The sequence below is a fragment of the Tauraco erythrolophus genome, chromosome Z (genome assembly GCF_009769465.1).
Source record: "Tauraco erythrolophus isolate bTauEry1 chromosome Z, bTauEry1.pri, whole genome shotgun sequence".
Lineage (NCBI taxonomy): Eukaryota > Metazoa > Chordata > Aves > Musophagiformes > Musophagidae > Tauraco > Tauraco erythrolophus.
Genome location: NC_141496.1, coordinates 142337 through 162137, shown reverse-complemented (window position 1 = coordinate 162137; position 19801 = coordinate 142337). Strand labels below are relative to the sequence as shown.

At 41.5% G+C, this 19801-nt stretch overlaps 1 protein-coding gene across 1 annotated transcript in view; it reads left to right on the top strand.

Moving 5' to 3' along the window:
* ZNF532 (zinc finger protein 532) overlaps positions 1-16421 on the top strand; it is a 37603-nt gene extending 21182 nt beyond the window's left edge. The window contains exons 7-11 of the mRNA XM_086628968.1: positions 5695-5857; positions 8614-8892; positions 13293-13405; positions 15118-15265; positions 15865-16421. Of these exons, the coding sequence (XP_086485094.1) occupies positions 5695-5857; positions 8614-8892; positions 13293-13405; positions 15118-15265; positions 15865-16359 (1198 nt within the window). The 3' untranslated portion in view covers positions 16360-16421. The remainder of the gene's footprint in view (positions 1-5694; positions 5858-8613; positions 8893-13292; positions 13406-15117; positions 15266-15864) is intronic.
* The last annotated feature ends 3380 nt before the right edge of the window (positions 16422-19801 follow it).

Here is a 19801-nt window from a genome sequence, read left to right as displayed (position 1 = left end):
GTACGAGTGCAGCATTGAGAGTAACTATTCAAGTGTTAAACTCCACGTTGTTTCTCTGGAGTGCACAGAGCCCTTTTTAACAACTTGCAGGCTCGAGAAAATAAAGGCAGATGAGAATCGTAGAATGGTCCAGAAAGGACCTTCAAGATCATCTAGTTCCAACCCCCTGCCATGGGCAGGGACACCTGCCACTAGAGAGAAACAAGGTACCCTAACCGGCTTTCAGGAGAATGTGGTTCATCACTGTTTCTTCTGGCGTATTAGCAGGAGATTTATTTTTTAGGGTGTTTAAACCTACATTAAAGCAAAACGGCAACAGACTTACTGTGTCTGATACCAAATGAAGACGTTTGCAGCCAGTGTCAAATGATACCTTGTTTTAATTCAGGATGGTATCTTCAGTGAGAGGCTTTGAAATGCCACCATTTAATCTAAAAACCTGATCAGATTCCCATAAGTTTCATTAGAGAAAACTAGAAGATTAACTAGATCTCCATTTGTGTAAGATACCTCACATACAAAAAGTACAGAAGATTTCTTGAATTGTGCTTGGATCAGCTGAACTGTTTCTGAAGAACTTTGTGAATTAAGTATTTTGCATTAGTTTTCTTTCCATATAGATGTGCTTATAATTGTACTCTTTTATGAATTTATTTTGGTTATAAAAGACTCAAAATTCTACTAAGTAGTATTGTATTGTAATAAATCGTAGAATTCATAGTTGAGTGCTCCTCCTAAGAAGCGGTGTTTTCTTTAAATTTTCCAGTTTTAATCAAGATGCTGTCTTAAAAGCATGCAGAGTGACTAGCAGGATTTTCCGAGGCTTTGCAGTGCTTGGAGTTCTTTGGTTCCATTTCACAAGCACCTGTAGGTAGCACAGTGTTGCCACCAACACTCAAGATGCTCGCAGTGACTGCTCCTTCACCATTTTATAAGGTCTGTTTGGAGCTCTCAGGACTCGAGGTTTTCCTCAGCTATTTCCTAGTTACCTAACTACAGGTGTTTCTGCTACTCTGTAGCAATTTAAAAAGGAAACGTTTTCCTTAAGTTAGTTGGTTTCTGAGGATGTTTCACACAAATGTTGGTCATGTTGACATCAAATGTTTGTGACATTGTTCAGAGTCTGATTTTTCAGCTGTAATGTTCTGTGTTAAACTCACAGAACAGCCCAGGTTGGAAGGGACCCCGAAAGATCATTTAAAATCCCCCAGGGCAGCCGGGGAAGGCTTATTCCTCTGTCCTGTCAGTGGGCTTAGGCCAACCCAGTCCTGCCCAGTCCTGGGGAGCTCTGCACCAGTTCACACCTTGTTGTTTCCAGGGCTCCCCAGCTAAACAGCTGTGTGCCTCTGGCATTTACTGGAACTGTGTGACTTAGAATTACATTACAAATAGTTGTTTCAGAACAGATACAGTAAACTATTTGGTGCATGAAAAATGAAGTTTATGTGCAGTGATTCTCAGTGGGATGAAATTAGATTATTTTAATACAGGGAAACGGATGGCTGTCTTGTCTTTCAGCTTTGTGAAGCTCTCTCCTGTAGTGTACCTAAGATGCTACATGGTTTTTAGGGCAAACCAAAGCTTATATGTGATTGTCTTTTTTCAGTGAACACTGTAACTTCATAGGAATGGCACTAGGATATTTTTCATGGCTCATCTGTTTTTGGATGTTGGAGAAACTCTTGTTTATCAAGCCAGATTATGGATATATATTGTACTATTGGTACAAAGTATATTATCCCACAAGAACCATTTTTTCAGAGAAAAATAAAAACATGGGAAGGAGAAATAACCATACTCTGTGGTGCAGAAGCTTTCAGAACACTACACATCTTTTACGTGACGTGAAAGTATTTCCCTGTGAGATACCATCTGTATTCATAGCTGCCTTTAAGCTTCAGACAGGGTTTTAAGCTGTTACATGTTAACCACTGACTACTTCAATGACAAACCAAACCAGCACACGCAGCTGCATGTGTTTAGGATTGAGGAATGGTGATTTTGGTGTGACGGAAAGAAGTGCTCGAAGCGTGTGTAGGCACAGCGCATACCATTAGGGGTGTTGGTACGGATTGAACCGAGAAGTCTTTTCGCAGAGACCTGTCTGAAATTTGGATCTCTACCAGATGGTTCTTGTGCTTCTCTGGAAACAAAGTCAAGTCTTTTAGCTTACATAGACAATACATATATTCAGCTCTTAGTGGTTTTAGAGAGACACAGTTTTTGTATGTGATAAACTCAGAAAGATGTCACATTTCTTTGTAGCAGATTCATTTCCTCCTGTCAGAGCCCATGAGTGCTGCTGGGGCAGCGCCGCAGAACTGGACCCAGAGCTGGGTCCTCAGTGTGAGAGAGACACGGACATACTGGAGCAAGTCCAGCAAAAGGACTGGAGCATCTCTCATGTGAAGAGAGGCTGAGGGAGCTGGAGCTGTTGAGCCTGGAGAGGAGAAGGCTCAGGAGGACCTTATCGATGTGTGTAAATACCAGAGACAGGACAAGAGGCAGTGGGCATAAACTGAAACACGTGAATTTTCACCTGAACGCAAATCACTTTTTTACTGTGAGGGTGGTCCAGCACTGAACAGGTTGCCCAGAGGCTGTGGAGCCTCAGTCTGCATGGTCCTGGGCAGCCTGCTCGTGCTGACCCTGCGCAAGCAGGGGTTGGACTAGATCTCCTCAAGAGCTCCCTTCCAGCTGCAGCAATTCTGTAGTCTCCTGTTCCTGCTTTAGAAGAATCTGAAGCATATAATAGATCATTGTTTGTTTGATTGAATTATGTAACCCTGCGATGATAAACTTATGTACTACAGACCTGAAATCGTTCCAGCCGAGATCACTGTCTAGTTCCACTGCAGATGATAAAGCAGGTTTTCTAATTTCGCGTGTCTAATTTTATTTGCAAGATACGGTTCTAATAGAAATATACATCATGAAATAATTGGAGAATTGGTTTTAATTCTGCCAGTCTTTGTTTACATCTTGCTAACCTGGAACAATGTAATGTTACTCATGTCTCTTTAGCATCTGGCCATGGCATCCACTGCGCAGCAACAGGCAGCAAAGCGCTGGGATTCTGGGTGTTGGCAGTGGTGTGTGAGCAGTGAACCGCAGGGTGCAAATTCCCCTGCCAGGGACACGGCTGTGATGCAGTCTTGTGCCCCAGCTAGTAATCAGCTTGCCTGCCGAGCTAGTAAGCAGCTCTGGTGCTTCCTTGCTTTTGGACACAGTTGCTGATGGAGATGTAGGACAGTGTTCTAAGAGACAGGATGTAAGGGACAGAAGAAGAATATTGGGTGCCCCAGGATTAGGGAATGTGTGTGGTTAGCACCCACTCTCCAGCTTGTGACATTGCAAGCAGATTCACTATAGAACTGCGACAAGTATTTTTCTGAAGAAACTATTTTTTCTCGGAGTGAAGAGGGCTGACAGCAAAATCACTGCTTTACATTATCTCTAGCTGCTCTGCTGAGCAGCTGGGACCAAGACGATGGAGCGTGCTTAGATGCCCAGTAGCTCCGTGTGCAGTGGCCAAGGGAAATGATCCCCTGCATAGTGAATCCTGGGGCTTTCTTCCCCTTAGAGCTTAAGCAGTGCATCGCCCGTGTGCCATCACCCAGTGTCCCATCGCACAGTGTCCCATCCTCGGTGTGCCATTGCCTGGTGTGCCATCGCACGGTGTCCCATCACATGGTGTCCCATTGCTCAGTGTCCCATCCCTCGGTGTGCCATCGCACGGTGTCCCATCACATGGTGTCCCATCCCTCGGTGTGCCATCACACGATGTCCCATCGCACAGTGTGCCATCACACGGTGTGCCATCGCAGGGTGCCCCATCGCAGTGTGGCATCAGACAGTGCACCTGCAATAGCTCTATGCCTGGAGAAGTTTCACATTCTCCCTCTGTCTGTCTGTGCTCAGTTCAGCTGACCTGCTGGGGTGCTGATCCATTGACTTCATGTACCACAAAAATAGTATTTTTCACAGTTAATATGATCAAGTGTACTGTTTTTCATTGTTTCAAATATTTGGACTCACTGAATAGCTTGGACATTGAAGCAATGCCCCATTCATGTCATCTCAAAACACGGTGCAGAGTGGTCTTCAAAACTCTTAAACGCTGTCCTAGTTAGAGGGATGTAGAAAGGCCTTGGAACACCTATGTGGCTCATGAGAAACTGCAGCATTCTGTAGAGCAGCGTTTGTTGGGGTTTTGTAGTGAAGAGTCATTCTTCAGGACAGATCAGCCTGACTGATGGGATTAGGAGGACCGCTTCGCAGAGGCAGCACCTCCGTGTGCTGAGCACCAGTTGTTGGGTTCCTTTTACTTCAGCTGAACTTCCTCCGATGTACTACTGATGGCTGATGGAGTAGAGTTCTCCCTCATCTAATGATTTAGGGCCAATGTCTTTGTTACTTTTCTTTCATATGTCATTTCCAAGTTATAAAAAAGTGTGAAGTTTTGGGAAAAATAGGATTATTTACTATTTATAAGCAGATACATTAAAGGGTTGCAGTTTGGATCTTGTGGCTTACCTTTAGTTGCCACGGAGATCACTCTTGATACAATCAAACATACAGATAAGCAAAACCAACCAGCAAAGTATCAAGTAAATAACTACCCACAATGCAATGTAAACTTCACCTTTCATTATAACAGCAGCAGCAGCATGAAACAAGCTTCAAACTATTGTCATGTAGTAGTTGTTGCAGCATTTAGATCAGAGGTTTATGTTTCTGGTTTCCCTGTGGTTTTTGTATGTTGCACAGATGCTTGACAAGGATCTGCTAAATATACAACTCTTTTCAGATTTTTAAATAACTTTCTTAGGATTTGGTAATACAGAATTTTGGCTATCGTATTCATTTTCAGGGACTAACTATGCTTTTAGAGTCCAGGCCCTACCTAGTTCCTTGTTACTTGGTGTATCTGTTTCTAAAGCACTTTTGGAAGGATGTGTTAATGCGGGCATCGCTTGTGTGAACAGCAGTTACGCAGCTACGAAACCATAAATAGCTTTTGTTACGGTTTTTGTTGGAATATGGCCTATCAGAAGGGGAGATTGAGGCAGCTAATTTCAAAAGCTGTGTATGCTCTGAGAGAGGAAGTTGTGGTTTTGGTGGTGTCTCTGCATTGCTTCGACAGACAGATTCTTAAAGGCTGGTAATCGCAAGCCAGGGAAATACCCTCCTGTGAAGTTTCAGCTTCAGAGCATGAACAGAGTCTCGGCTTGGCATTCAGGAGGTTCAAAGCCACATGCACTGCCAAAAATAAATTTATCTTGAAGTACGTTACCAACTATGATCGAGACAATCACTCCCTTAAAATGTACTGCCTTTGCTGAACAGGTATGTTGTCCTTTAGTTGTAGTGTGATCAGAAACTGGAGACATTTAACTTCCAGAGTATCCTAAGCAGATGTTGGCGTTACATGTAACTGGCATACGCTGTTGTTTTCTCACTTCTTGTTTGCACTTTTTAATGATTTTTCTTTCTGTTTTTCTGTTTTTTCTACTGCTCCCGAATTTTGAAATTGGAGGATGTTTTAAACTAGTTTAACTATTTTCAGGCAGTGTGAAATGATTACTTAAACATGTCAGATATCATCTCTGCTGAGAAAAAAAGTTAACATCGTGATTCTTGCAAATAGATCATCAACATGACTGACATTGTTTATTGTACTTCTGTTTTTAGAATAATATATAAATGCTCTATGTGTGACACTGTGTTTACTCTACAACCTTTGCTCTATCGCCACTTTGATCAGCACATTGAAAACCAGAAGGTGTCTGTTTTCAAGTGTCCAGACTGTTCTCTTCTGTATGCACAGAAACAGCTTATGATGGATCATATCAAGGTGTGTAGGCAACTTCTCTTGTTTCGTTCCTAGATACCATTTGTCGTGCAATATATGCTGTGAGAAAATGCTGTAAAAAGACGCAGAACAGCCAGACGTCTGCTGAAACAGATGTTAATAATTCCAAAAGAATAGTCGGTGAATAATGCTCTCAAATGTTAAAATGTTGTATTTTGTGTGGTATTCAGTGTACCTGTGATGTAATCACTAACTCAGCTTTTCTACATGAATGTTGATTTTGGTATACGAGGAATATCTCAGGGCGTTGCATTCAGTAGGTCATTTTATCACAATAATAATGGCTATAGTAAAGTAAGTTGGTCCGATCCTAAGAAGTATTGAGCCTTATTTACAGTATTCTAAGTATTATTGCAATTGTTAGGAGCTGTAAAACCAAACCTTTGATGTTCAGAACTCACGTGTGTGTGTGCTCACATACAAGCATGCACACATGCATGCTTTGGAAAAAACTTGAAGTGGATTTTCTCATAAATAACCTTATAACTGAAGATTTACTGTCATCCTTGCAAATCAGGTTATTAAGAGTCAGCAGTCCCCTGGCTCTAATTCATTAGCTGTGTCTTTGAAATATACTGTGTTACCTCGTTTTATATGTGGCAGATCTGTTAGCAGTGCGGAAATTTCTTCTGCCTTATTAACATGATCTGAAGTTACGTACACTGCTGCACAATATCAATCCAGAACAGCAGCACTTAATTCAGCGGATTTCTCTTGCAGTGACAAGTAAGATTTAAAATTTGTTTACGGAGTAGTGGAAAACCAGACATCTTGTCTGCTCTAACTATCATTTTGCATTTTAGTCTCAACTATGGCATTTGTAACCTCAGAAATCTCTGAAGTTGTGTTGAAAACAAGATCACAAGTCTTGACAGTTGGTCTTAAAGCCAATTTTAAACTCGAGAAGATAGGGAAGGGCTGACCGAAACATTCAGAAATACAAAGACTGGATGTTTTCTTTGTTTCTGAACTAGTTCGTGTTTACTATAAGAGTTGTCTTCCGTTTATGCCAGATACCTTAAACGGTCCTCTTTTGGCTTTCGTGTTCCATGCCAGTATATGTACTTTCAACTAGTATTTTTTTAGCGTGTTTCACTATAAACGATTCAGACATTTTTGAGAAGAAAATTAGAGGATTAGAACATGCACGTGCAGTAACAGTATTACTGCTTTTATTCAGAATTGCTTTTACATTTAGGATGTGTGTATAGTAGTAGGGACAGCAGCAGAAAAGTGTAAAGTGGACTTCAGTTAAGGGGGAATGAAAAAACCAGTAACAGGGTAGAGATAAAAACAGAAGAGGACTGAGGGAGAGGATGAGTGCCAGACAAGGGCAGAGCTCAGCCCAGCTGACAAAAAGTAATTGGTACGGCTAGACATAAACCATCAAGGCAGAGAAGAGCTGGATGAAAACAGAACAGAAAGGGATAGAAGGCAGCTCAGAAGGAGGTTATTTAAAGCTACAAAAAATAACCTAGAATAATTTCTGCAGATGTGAATGTTTCTCATTGGCAAAATGTGTCTCATTTTGCTGTAACGGCTAGATGTGAAAATTTCTAACAGCCAGTGAGAACAGGTGGCGAAGGTCTGGAATGGTGGTCTGGTTCTGCTGGTGATAAGTGCCGTGATTGCTCTGGCTCCATGTTATGCTTTAATGCTTTTTGTGTATTTTCAAATAAGAAATTGAATTTCCAGTATTGTATTTAAAAGACATTTAGAAAGTAGAGCGCTAACATTCCACATGCTGGAATGCAATCTCCAGGTCGATCTTCAGTTGCCTGAAAGTGTAGGAACCTCCTTCCCCCCTGCCTCATTCCTCTTTCTTCCTGTCCTGGTGCCATGGGATACTAAAGGTCACCTCCTCCTTTGCTACACAGCTTCAGCTTGTTCTTAGAGCCCGTCAGTTGGTCCTGTGTGCTTTGCTTTTTAATAACATTTTAGGTTTTTTAATTACTAGTTTTTCTTCTAAAAGTTGTTAAACAGAAGAACATCTTCTGCAGATCAGGTTGGTACTTGCTGTAGAGCCAGCAGGTAGTCCCAAAAGCCACAGGATTTACTAAAGAACTTCATAATGAAGTATTAAACTGAAGTATCAGATTTGTATTCTTATATTCTCAGAATCAAGAATGTATTGAATGTTTTTTTGTTTCTGAGATTACCTGTCAGAAAAATGATTATGTTTGGGGTGGCAAGTTAGGGTGCTTTTATCTTGAGCATGGAGTAAGACAGGGCTTAACTCATCCTCAACAGAATATATTAATATATCCTAAACAATATATCTGCCTGATCTTTCCAGAGTTGCATTTTCTTATTTACCAATGTGGCAAGACACAATTTGTCAGTAAAAACATTTCCTTCTTGGAAATCTCTAGTAACGTAGTTTGAAATGAGGATGCTCAAGTAACTGTGTTAGGTAAGTAAAGCAAGAAATTAATGTACTTCTTGAGCCCTTTTTTCCTCCCTACTAAACAGCAATTTTAACTTAACCTACAGATTTTGCATGTGTGTGTGTGAAAATACCTAGCCACTGAAGAAAACTTCTCTTTAGGTATAGATGGTGTCTGTTAGTGCTGTTGGCCAGTTTCTCGTTATGCTGGCCCGTGCCTTTACTTAATCATGTTTCTTTAAGAATGTGATCTGATAGTAGTGAGACAAAGCAGTAAACAAAGACTTTTGATTCAGAGCGTGTTTGCGTTTCGTCTGTTAGTTTTTAACTTTTTTTTTCTCTTTTATTGTAGTCTATGCATGGAACTTTGAAAAGTGTCGAGGGACCACCAAACCTGGGCATAAATCTGCCTTTGAGTACTAAACCCACAACTCAGAACTCAGCCAGTCACAACAAAGAAGACACAAAATCTATCAACGGAACAGAAAAGTTGGAGAAGAAATCTCCTTCTCCCATGAAGAAAGCAGAGCCTAAAAAAGTCGCTAATCCTGGCTGGACATGTTGGGAGTGTGATAGACTCTTCACTCAGAGAGACGTTTACATCTCTCACATGAGGAAAGAACATGGGAAGGTAAATGAATAATATTCAGTTACAAAAGTTAATTAATTAATTAATTATAAGTTAATTAAACCTGAAATGTGAAGTAATTTTTTTCCAAATTCAGTTGTGTTTTTGCAAGCAATTCCTTTAAGTTCCATTGATATTCTCTCTGTTGTTACAACTATTTCTTCTCTCTCTTTGGCTGCTTAGTTTTTGTCATTTTCTACATAGTTCTACTGAGAAAATCCACACGCTCTTACTTAATCGTAGGCTTGTTCATCTAGTACCAACATTTCTTCAAGACAGAAAGAGTGAAAGATGGTCCAGTATTTCATCCAAGTCATCTAATCTGATCCAGGTTCTTGTTTCTTCCTTTGTGCCTTCTCAGTTCCCTCGCTCTCTCGAAAATTCATTAACTGTTGGGGAATGCAGTCTTGATTATTGGTCCCACGAGTGCCAAACAGCGTTTCACTTCAAAGGCAGACTCACTCTGTGGTCGAGCCATTGCTCTCATCTTACACTTGTAGATTCGGCCAACAAATCAGCTGAGTTGAACGACTTGAATTTTGTGCGTAAAGCCGCTGGATTTGAGATAGCTTACTTAAAATGGATTGAAAGCGGAACACAGGAATGCTGTACTCTCAAGTCAGCAGAAAGACAGCGTGATGTCCTTGCTGCATCCCATAGCTTTTGCAGTTAAATGAAATTCAAAAGGGTGGCAGGTAGGCAATAGTGAAACAGATCCTCAGATGGACGACCCTTAGCTGCGTTTGAGACAGACTGTAGCCAGCTCCAGCCCGACGCTGACACATGGCAGTTGTCTGCACTCCAGTTCTGTCCTTCGCTGGGTGCTGGTGAGAACGATCTGATTCTTTCCTCAGTTGGGAAGCAGGGAATTAAACTAATGTGCTGTGCTGTGCTGCAGAAAAGGAGCAGAACTGGAAGGGGTAACAGACTTGTCTTGTCTAAGCGGAGAAGAATCATCCTGAGTGAAAATCTGTAGCTTTCAGGATCCAAATATGCTATAGTAAATGGTAGCACATTTCCAGAGGTTTCTGTGTCCCTACAAATTACGGTGGTTATCTCTAAAGCTTTTGTGCAAATTGTCTTATTCTGTTTATAAACATTTTATGGAAAAGCTGAAAATGCCAGACTGCTGAGTGTCATCTCTAATTTTCTTATGACAACTTCAAGCAAATGGCACCAAGCCTGACTGACAGCAGACTCTTTCCATGTTTCTCCATGCCTTCCGTAACTCCCACTCCGTGCTTTCAGCCTTCTTGCTGTCGAGTCCTGTAACTACACTGCCAGTCTCTCTTGGAACGAAACACCCAAAACCAAGGGATTATGACTCACAGAACTACATTTTCTTTTATCTGGTTCTCCTTTTACAGCTTGAGGGCCTGAAAAGTAGACAGCCAGCTGAGATCCTGTGGTCTCTATTTGATTTCTCCAGTTGCTTTCGAGACCATTTTTGCATTTCTGTCCGTTGAAGTCACTGAGGAACTGTTAATTGCTTCAGTTTCAAGCCTAGCAGGTCTGTTGCTGACACTTGTGCTAGGTAGTGTCTATAAAGAAACTCCATGAAGTGTGTTGCAGGCCCTGCGGCGTGCCTATGCGCTGAGTCCCTGTTTCTGATCTTGGAGCACTCACACAATCCTAGTTTAATTTTCTGTCAAAATCAGTCTCTTCAGCAGCACATAAACTGTTGGTCCACTCTGTTTTGCCTGTTAGTCCAAATATTAACTCATCGGTGCTTTTACCGGCAAACAGAAACAAGTTTAGGACCAGCTACATTTTACATTCTTCAAACCAAACCAACACAACCTGCCTATGGAACTGTCGCTTCAGAGGGAACTAGAGACTGGTATCCAGTCTGATCACATCTGCAGCCCAGTGGCAGAAGGGGTGTGACGTAAGGTTAGTAACACGGAGAGAAGGCTTTCTAAATTGTAGCTTTCAATATGTATCTTTCTGCCTCGATGTTTAGTAAGAATGTGTGATGTTACCTTGTTACAGCCCTTGTTTTGAAATATTAGGTAACTGTTGCACTCAAATACTGGCCTAAATTCATCGCTTACATTTATGTCCTGTTTTTTATCCCTAATCGAACAATTCCTCGAATAACACAGGAGGCATATATGTATTAAAATGAATGGAGATACAACTCCATGTCTTTAGGAAATGGGTGATAAAGACTAGTTGCTACCTTCTTTCCAGACCTCTGGAAATTTTCAGTAGTTGTTTGCTTTCAAAATTACTACATTTAAAAACTAAACTTTTGTGGATATATTTTAATGTAGAGACTACAAATGAGCATATGATAACCAGGTATGTGAAATGGGTCTAATACATGATGGAATTAGTTTATAGTCTGTTTTTCTTAAGAATGATAGGTGTGGGTTAAATGCTCTAAAGTGATCTATGAAGAATGTTTGTTAAAAACTTTAATTAAGCAATTCATGAGCTATTCACAAAGTCCATTGTCATGTAAGGTATTTTAAGATAATTAGTTTCAAACTTCTAATTGCTGCTTTTGGAGGATCAGAGTGAAAGTCTGGAGCTGTAGCCCTTCTTAGCTGATCTCAGGCTGGATTATTCAGAGGTATTCATAGGAGAGGTATTGCCATGTATATTCTCTTTGGACAGATGCATCGGTTTCCAGACCTTACTGGGAAATGTCTACACAGACAGACAGACAGATTGACATTTTCTGTATCCTCTTCCTGAGCTGGTTGAAGGTAAGCCAGCTGTAGAGTAGGAACATCTGTAGCCACCTTGGTGTGACCCTCTGCCTGATCCTAAAAGTGCTGTTTTAAAAAAAGATAATAAATGCTATTAGCCCAGACAAAGGGTAGTTCTAACAAGTCTGTACAACTCCTGGCTTGAAGCTGGGTTGCGTATGTCTGCAGTCGGCCAGGCAGACATATGCTGAGCTTCCTAGGACTTGTGTGTACGTGTGTTTCTGTGAAAGGACAGATGTTTTCTAAGCAGGAATCGCTTTACCAATTCCAGCTTGCTGTGCATCTAATTGCAGATCTTTCTTCCTGTAAAGACAAGATGCTGTACAACAGGTCCTCCTACACCTAATTACAGTTTAGTTCTTTCGGTTCTGGCTGCCATTGCAGAAACTAACACATGCAAAATCCTATTTGGGTCTCTATCCAGAATCTGCCCAACAAATTTAAAACGAGTGTTGTGCCATGGATGGTTACCCCAGGTGGTGCTGTGAGAGGGACTGACTCCCACTGAGCACAGTTCTCCTGCGGCTTTTCTCGTGATTGATTCATCTACGCTAAGCAGTGGCCTCAGAAAAAATCCATGGGCTGCCTTGGGTGAGCTTGTGTGTTTGTACAGCATGTGCAGGGCTGTTTCTTGGTAAAAGCCCTAATATGGCTTCACGTTTTATTTTATGTAATCTTCCCAGAGCATTACAGCCATAAGCATACTGCAAAACCATACTGCAAAATGTATGGATTAATGCGTTAGCATTAACGAGCATGCACTATAAGGTGGTTTTGGATTTAATTTCCAAGGTGTTTCAATTTCCTTGTTACTGCCAAAACAGCAAAAATTACAGATGCAGGCTTGAACAATCTAGTTACCTGTGAAAGGAAGCAGGAAATCTGGTTGGGAATATTGCCATTTCCTTACTGCAGCCACTCCGGTTCGTAAGACGTGCCGTTAGAACTGAGTTCCAGGACTGATGGAATTTAAGGGACAGGACCATATAGTCTGCAGTTTTGGAAATTGTGTTTCTTCCGATACTAGAGCTCCTGTGGCCATGTTCAGCTGGAATGACATAGATGGAGACCACTCCATCCTTTTCAGCTTCCTTCCTTTTCTTTCTCCTTCCTCTTAACAAACTGTAATATAAAACACACAGAATTCCCCAAACAGATGTCCCTCAAGTTGGCATCGGACCGTACCTCTCATTTCTTCGTGACTTTTCTGAGCCCCATTAGGGTATCACATCTGTGACATTTTGCTTTGGTCCTCATGACATGCTCTTCACCCCTCCTTGTAGGTGACTGACAAGCTCTCAGTCAGCAACTGCAGATGTAGTTTGGTGATGGGAAGGGAAAGCTACTTCATAGTGAAAGCGAATCTCTCACCGTACTGCCTTTAGCGATCAGAAATAATCCGCTGGTCTTCCTTGCTCCTTTGGCGCAAGACACTATCTTCATCCACAGTCTGTAGCACCGGTTTACAGCTGGTGATAGGGGAGTGTGTGTGTAAGTCGTGCTGGCCACACTGCTTTGGAAGAGGTGCAGGTCCTCTGACTTCTGCAGTGTTGCTTTAGGAGTGGTGTAGACTTGAAGATGCAGTACCAGACACTGGTAAGTGATGTTTCTTTTCTATTATTAAAAGGTTTGGCACATGCACTACTTTACTGAGCTTTTTTAATTATTTCTCTTCTTTTTTTAAAGCAAATGAAGAAACATCCGTGTCGACAATGTGACAAATCTTTCAGTTCATCCCATAGTTTGTGTCGTCACAATCGTATCAAGCACAAAGGCATTAGGAAGGTTTATACATGCTCGTAAGTTCTACCTTTATTTATTTTGAAACAGAGTATAAACCAAGAAAAAACACTGTTAGTTTAATTTTTTTTCTTGATTGCATAAAAGCCAGTGTCCCATTCATTCAAACGAGTCAGGTATTTATATACACAGCCAAGCCAAACTATTTAGGCTATCCTGCCTGTGTAACACGTGGCAGGCTAAGGAGGATGCACGTACATAGGGTCTGCTGTCTTTCAGGGGCTTTGGCAAGCACATCTGGAGCTTCACTGCGCCGAGAGTTTGCACGGCTGATAGCTCTGCAGTGATGACCTGGGTTTTCAATAGTCTCTCAAATACACGACCCCCTCTTCTAGTCTACAAAAGCCAGTATTCGTAGTATTTTTCTCATACATAAAACAGTGTGTAATGTCTAGAAATCCTTAGTGATGTTTAAGTGGCTGGAGACACGATACATCATTTAAGAGAAAAATCCATGTCAATAAGATAGGTATATGCAAACTTTCATTCCTAGTTTTGTCTGTATTCACGTGCTGTGTGACTGAGTTTGAAAAGTTCTGAAAAGGAAGCTGCAGCCTTTCTCTGCGGTTAAGATCTTAACAGTCCCTCTCCTCTGCCATCGCGTGATCCTGGCTTTGCTATGAAAAGGACACGGCCCAGTGGTGTGGAGACTGCCATGCCTAGCACGGCGTTCCAACACAGTGCTTTGTAGCCTCCTGTCTCCCTGTGGTGTGGCTGCCTGGCAGAACCCAGGCATCGGTTTGTTTCTAATGTACCCGTAACTTGTACTGCAGCCTACTTGAGCTGGCCAGCCTAGGCACTGCTTCTCTTGGTACGTGACACGTCACAGGTGTCTGGGTTCTGCATACCCTTTGAGCAGAAGGCTTCTTGTGGTCCTCTGTTTTCATTTCAGAATGCCTACAGTACTGTCTTCATTTTTTTTCTTTTTTTTTTTAAATAAAGTTAAATGAAAAAGCATTTAGAAAGTTAAAACCTTCAGAGAGAGACTTGGAAAGAGAGTATTACAGTTTAACTTCTCCCCTGCAGTTCTTGTTTGGCCATCCCTCCTCCAGACACCTGTACAATATGCTACAACATGGGAGCTCAGGAGAAACACACATCCCAAAAGCACATGATGGGTTTAGAAGAGATGCATCTGGTTCTGTTTGGGGAGTAAAGCACAGATTGAGGAAGACGAGTTTGTTCTGCTGTTAGTTTGAGGTTGGAAAGGGAGCTGAGAAGGAATTACTAGTTCCAAGGAGATGAAGTATTTGGATTTGAATGCAGAGTTAAGTGTCATTTGGAGCTGGCATTCATCCTACATGGAAGGTGATTGCTTTCCCTATGAAATTTAAATTAAGGAGAACTTGGGAAAGTGTCTAATAGAATGTATGGTTTGGTGATGTTAGCAGAGGTCCAAGAAACAAACTCGGATGCTCCCAGGTTTTATTCTGACTTACACTTTGTACTGTTTCAGATATTATCTTCAGAGAACTTCTTATTTGCTCTGGTTATAAACTGCTCAAACATTTCCAGTTTTATTTTGTAATTACGCTCATTTTTTTATAATACTCAACCTGTGCAATTGATTGGAAAAACATTGTCACTGTCGTCAATAGACTGTAATCTAGTCTGGATTTATTTCCTAGTCCTGTTTATGTTCTTCGGAACACCACGACTTTTGCTAAGCGTGACGTTTGAACCTGTGCACGTCTGCTTTGTGTTTATGTAGGCACTGCCCAGATTCAAGACGTACTTTTACCAAGCGGTTGATGTTGGAAAAACATATTCAGTTGATGCATGGCATTAAAGACCCTGATGTGAAAGAAATGACTGAATCAACCAATATGGAAGAAAGAGAAGTAAAAGAAGACACAAAGGTAATCACTTAGAAGATTCATTCAGTTGCTGAGAGTGAATTTTTTGTGGGTATACATTCAGGATCTCTAAAGAGATGCAGGTATTTTGATCCCATAAATGTCTGATCTTCTGTGAATTAGAGCCAAAAAGTGTCTCAAAGGTTCCTGCAACAAATTCTGTCATGCTTGAACTAGAACATGTTTTTGGAAAGGCACTCTGTTTGATCACTGAATGATGGAGAATATAACTTACCCCTTAGTGGTTTGCTTTAAGAGCACCCACCTTTCAAAACCTCTGAAAACATGTCCTCTTACAGTTGCAGAAAAGCCACAGGTTATATAGAAGCAATGTGACCTTGATACAAATTTTACAGTGAAACTGCTTTCAACCTCATGACTGAAATACAGCAGGGCCTCCCGCTGTACTTGGCCTTGGTGCGGCCTCGCCGTGAGCACTGTGTGCCACATGTATTTTGTTTGTATTATTTCAAATATTGTGCTTATTGAAGTTGTACGGGAATCTACCAAGGGAAGGTTTTTGAAGTTTGTGAGTCACAAATAGTTAGGAAAAGAACTGCGTATTTATGCTTACATGATATACCATTTATGGCTTTTTTTAGGTTCCTAGTCCAAAGCGTAAATTGGAAGAACCTGTACTGGAATTCAGGCCTCCACGAGGTGCAATCACTCAGCCACTGAAGAAGCTAAAGATAAATGTTTTTAAAGTTCACAAGTGTGCTGTTTGCGGCTTTACAACAGAAAATCTTCTCCAGTTTCATGAACATATTCCTCAGCATAAATCTGATGGCTCTTCCTACCAATGCAGGGAATGCGGACTCTGCTACACATCTCACGTGTCCCTCTCCAGACATCTCTTCATTGTACATAAGCTGAAGGAGCCTCAGCCAGTATCAAAACAAAATGGGTCTGGGGAGGATAATCAGCAAGAAAATAAACCCAACCATGAGGATGAATCATCTGACAGTTCGGCATCAGACAGAAGATGCAAAGTTTGTGCAAAGACTTTTGAAACTGAAGCGGCCTTAAACACTCACATGAGAACACATGGCATGGCCTTCATTAAGTCAAAAAGAATGAGTTCTGCTGAAAAGTGATCGGATTATTTGGGACACAGAAACCTCTCTCCACATTGGAATACTAATGACATTTTTGCTACAGAAAGTTCAAGGTATAATAGTGTTAACAGTACTGTTCAGGCTGTTGCAATATATTCTGCATAAAAGTGTCCCCTTCACCTCATTGTCTATACCTTCAAAACCATTGAAGCAGTATTTGAGTTGAAAAGAGTGTGTACATATTTAAACTAATAACTTTTATACTCTTTGTTATGTGTTTGTATCGGTATCTAGTGGAAAATTTGGGTTTTTCTGTTTTGTTTCTGTTTTTTTTCTAGTAAGTTTCTTTAAAACAGAGTTCTGAATGCTGGGGCAGTTCCTTAGGTTCTCTTAAACTGTTTCTTATTTGAATGCTTCTGAAAGAAAGTGCATCAGAAGCAGTGCTTGGAGGGAAGTGGGGAGGGGAAGCAAGCTGAGCGGAGATTTTAAATTTGACTTGTGCTTCTAAATGTTTGAGGAAGCTTTAAAACTTTCTCTTAAAAAACGTATATTTAAAAAAAAAAAAAAAGAAGAAAAAGTACCACTGCATATGTAAAATGCAGTGCTGGTTTTAGGTGGTGACGCCAGAATGGTGTAGACCCCCTAGAATGATAAAGTACTTTTGAAAAGTATAATTGCACAACTCTGTGTATCATGAAGTGATTTTTTTAGGCCATCATGTGCTTGTGATCAAAGCTCAAATTGTTACAAAAGGGCTGGGCTGCTCTGGATTTAACAAATAAGATGTAATTAGAGGAGTAGGTTTATAATGATGATGTTTTTTGTCATGTAATTTATTAAACATTATATAGAAGCGAGTACACAGCATTATGTATTTTCCTTAATTTCTGGTTATTGAAAGAAAATAGTTCACCCTTGCTACAGGGGTTGGTATTTCCCAGCTCTGTATGCTAATGCCAAATGTTCTGGTGCTCAGTGTCACATACAACCACAGCTGTCAAGAAGCTCACACACCAGCCTGGGTAGGTGTAACTGGGGCTCAGCTTTAGCACAGACCATGTGAAGCAAGTTCAGCCATTTCAAACACTTGTCCACTACCACTAGTTACGCTTTCACAACGTACAAAAAGGTACCATACTGTCCCTTTCATATATAGTTCTCTGTGAGAGTTATATTTTTGGTTTGATTTTGCATTTTATACCTTGTATGTATCCCTAAAAAAAAATTTTGTACTTTTTTTTAAAACAAATTGTGTATATATAGATAGCTGCATGATATACAGTAGTAATTGTTTGGTTCCTTAAAAGTCTTGCTGCTGTCAGATGTTACTATACACTATGTCCATTACAACTGTATTAAACACATTTCATATGTAAATAAATGTGGAGCATTTTGCCCCTAAAGATTTGTGAGATTCTGTTATTTATCATAAAATTTTAACAGTTTTAAAAATGGAAGTGTTTGAAAAAAATATGGATCCTTCTCAGCCACCTCTGTAAAACTTCCTAATCACTCTGGAAATTGTGTATCGGATACATTAGTTCTGCTTTCTCTCTTCATCCTCATTCTTAATTTCGTTTGTTGGTAAATGCTTGTTATCCCATTTATATTACTGGCATATTGAGTGGTTATGAGGTGCTTCTCCATCTGAAAACATCCAGCTGGCATCGCAGGATCTTAGTGTGTAATGTACACTGGCCATCACTGCCCTTTCCATTAAGTGTATACCTCTCGAACACTTGTTTGTTGATGTGCACTGTCAACTGTACAACAAATGAGTTATCACTATGCAGAATGGTGTTTTGTATACAGTGAACAGATAATAAAAGTTAAATTTTCACAGCCATTATCAATACTATTGTTTGTTTTCCCTTTTCACTGACCTGCACCTGCATGGGATGCCGTGAACCAGTAACTTACGTCAATGTTGGTGCTGCCAAGAGGCCACACACCAGAAGTTACTGACAGGTCGTCTGAGAGCTGTTGCGCGCGATACGAAATCACTCCATGGTCGCAGCCCACTGCCCAGGTCGGACACGCGCGGCGCGAGGTCCCGCGCTGCCTTTGCCCTTATGACTGGCACTGCGTATCCGGACAGGAGTTTGTTTTGCCACAGCCACGGAGTGGAGCTCAGCTACTTGGCAGCAGGCTCCTTCAGTTTTAATTGGAAGATAGATTTAACCCTCCTTCTAGTAATCTCTTGAAAGGTTTAAGGGATAGTGGGTCTTGGACTGTGCCATAATCTCTAAACACATTTCTTGTGTTGGAGCTTACACACGCTTTGGTATGGCAGGAAAGTGTAACTTTTCCTCCAGGTAAATGGTTCCTCTTCACAGGCAGAAATCCACCCAGCTGGGTGAAGGAGGAAGGAGCTCTTTTGAGGACCATGGCTTTTTCCAAATGCCATACCTAGGGGGGCAAGATTTCACGGGACAATAAATACCATAGCATTTCTCATGTATTTCTTGCCTAGTTCTCCAGCTCCTCCAGATGTTGGGGCTTTTCCTTCTGTATCTTCTGAGTAATTCCAAGATTCCTAGATACTAGTAATGGAAAAAGGCCTCTTGGGTACCTCTCTCTCTTTCCAGGGGAGATTTCCAGTGTCCAAGTGTTACTCCAGGAGTGGTTCCCTGTTCTCTGGTTTCTCTGGAACTCTGCTGGTTCCCTTTTCAGATGATTCTGCTTCAAAGTTGGTCTTGTCCAAGCAGAGATTTCCTGGTAAGGACCAAGCTGTTTGTTTATTGCTATTTTACTTGATCTTGGGCAAAGAAAGTTTCACATTTTATTTGGCTGACTTTTTCAGAAATTGTGGCTCCATTGCTGCTCAAAACCCCTCAGTCTAAGTTTGTTGTGGTCCTAAGTGTGCTCGTCTCCCCACCCCCCCAGCCTGCAGAGGCCACGTGTGCTTATCAGACGGGACAGCAGAAGCACGTGGTGGCCCCAAACACGACGCAGGCATACTGGAAGCGTAGCGCCTTGTTAATGAACTGATTTTTCACTGCCTCGGCGGGTGGCTGCGCACCCGCCTGCTCTGTACCCAGCAGTGAAGGTTTCACTTTCTCCGCTGGAGGAGAGGCTGAGTCGAGTCGCTCGGCTCAGCAGGCGTAAGCCACAACGCATGTGTTTCAAGCAAGAGATTTTAAGGGACTACATGGAATAACACAGCCAGCAAGGATGGCGCGGAGATGGAGAGAGTAAGAGAAGGTTTCTGTGTATTCGCATACCAAAGAACCAGCAGCAAGCGGCTGGGCACAGCTTCAGCACACTGGGAACCCAAAGAGAGCTGCTGGAGAGCTGCAATAAAGGGAACAAAAAGAAATGAATCTGTGGCCTCCCCTCCTTTTCCATCCGGGCCGTTTGGTTGTGCAGGCTGAAAGGGAGCAGCTATAACCAAAAAGCACAGATCGGCTTCCAGGGCTTCTGCTGGGGCACAGCCTGAGCGATGACATTCGCAGCTGCTGCTCAAATTAAAGCAACTTCA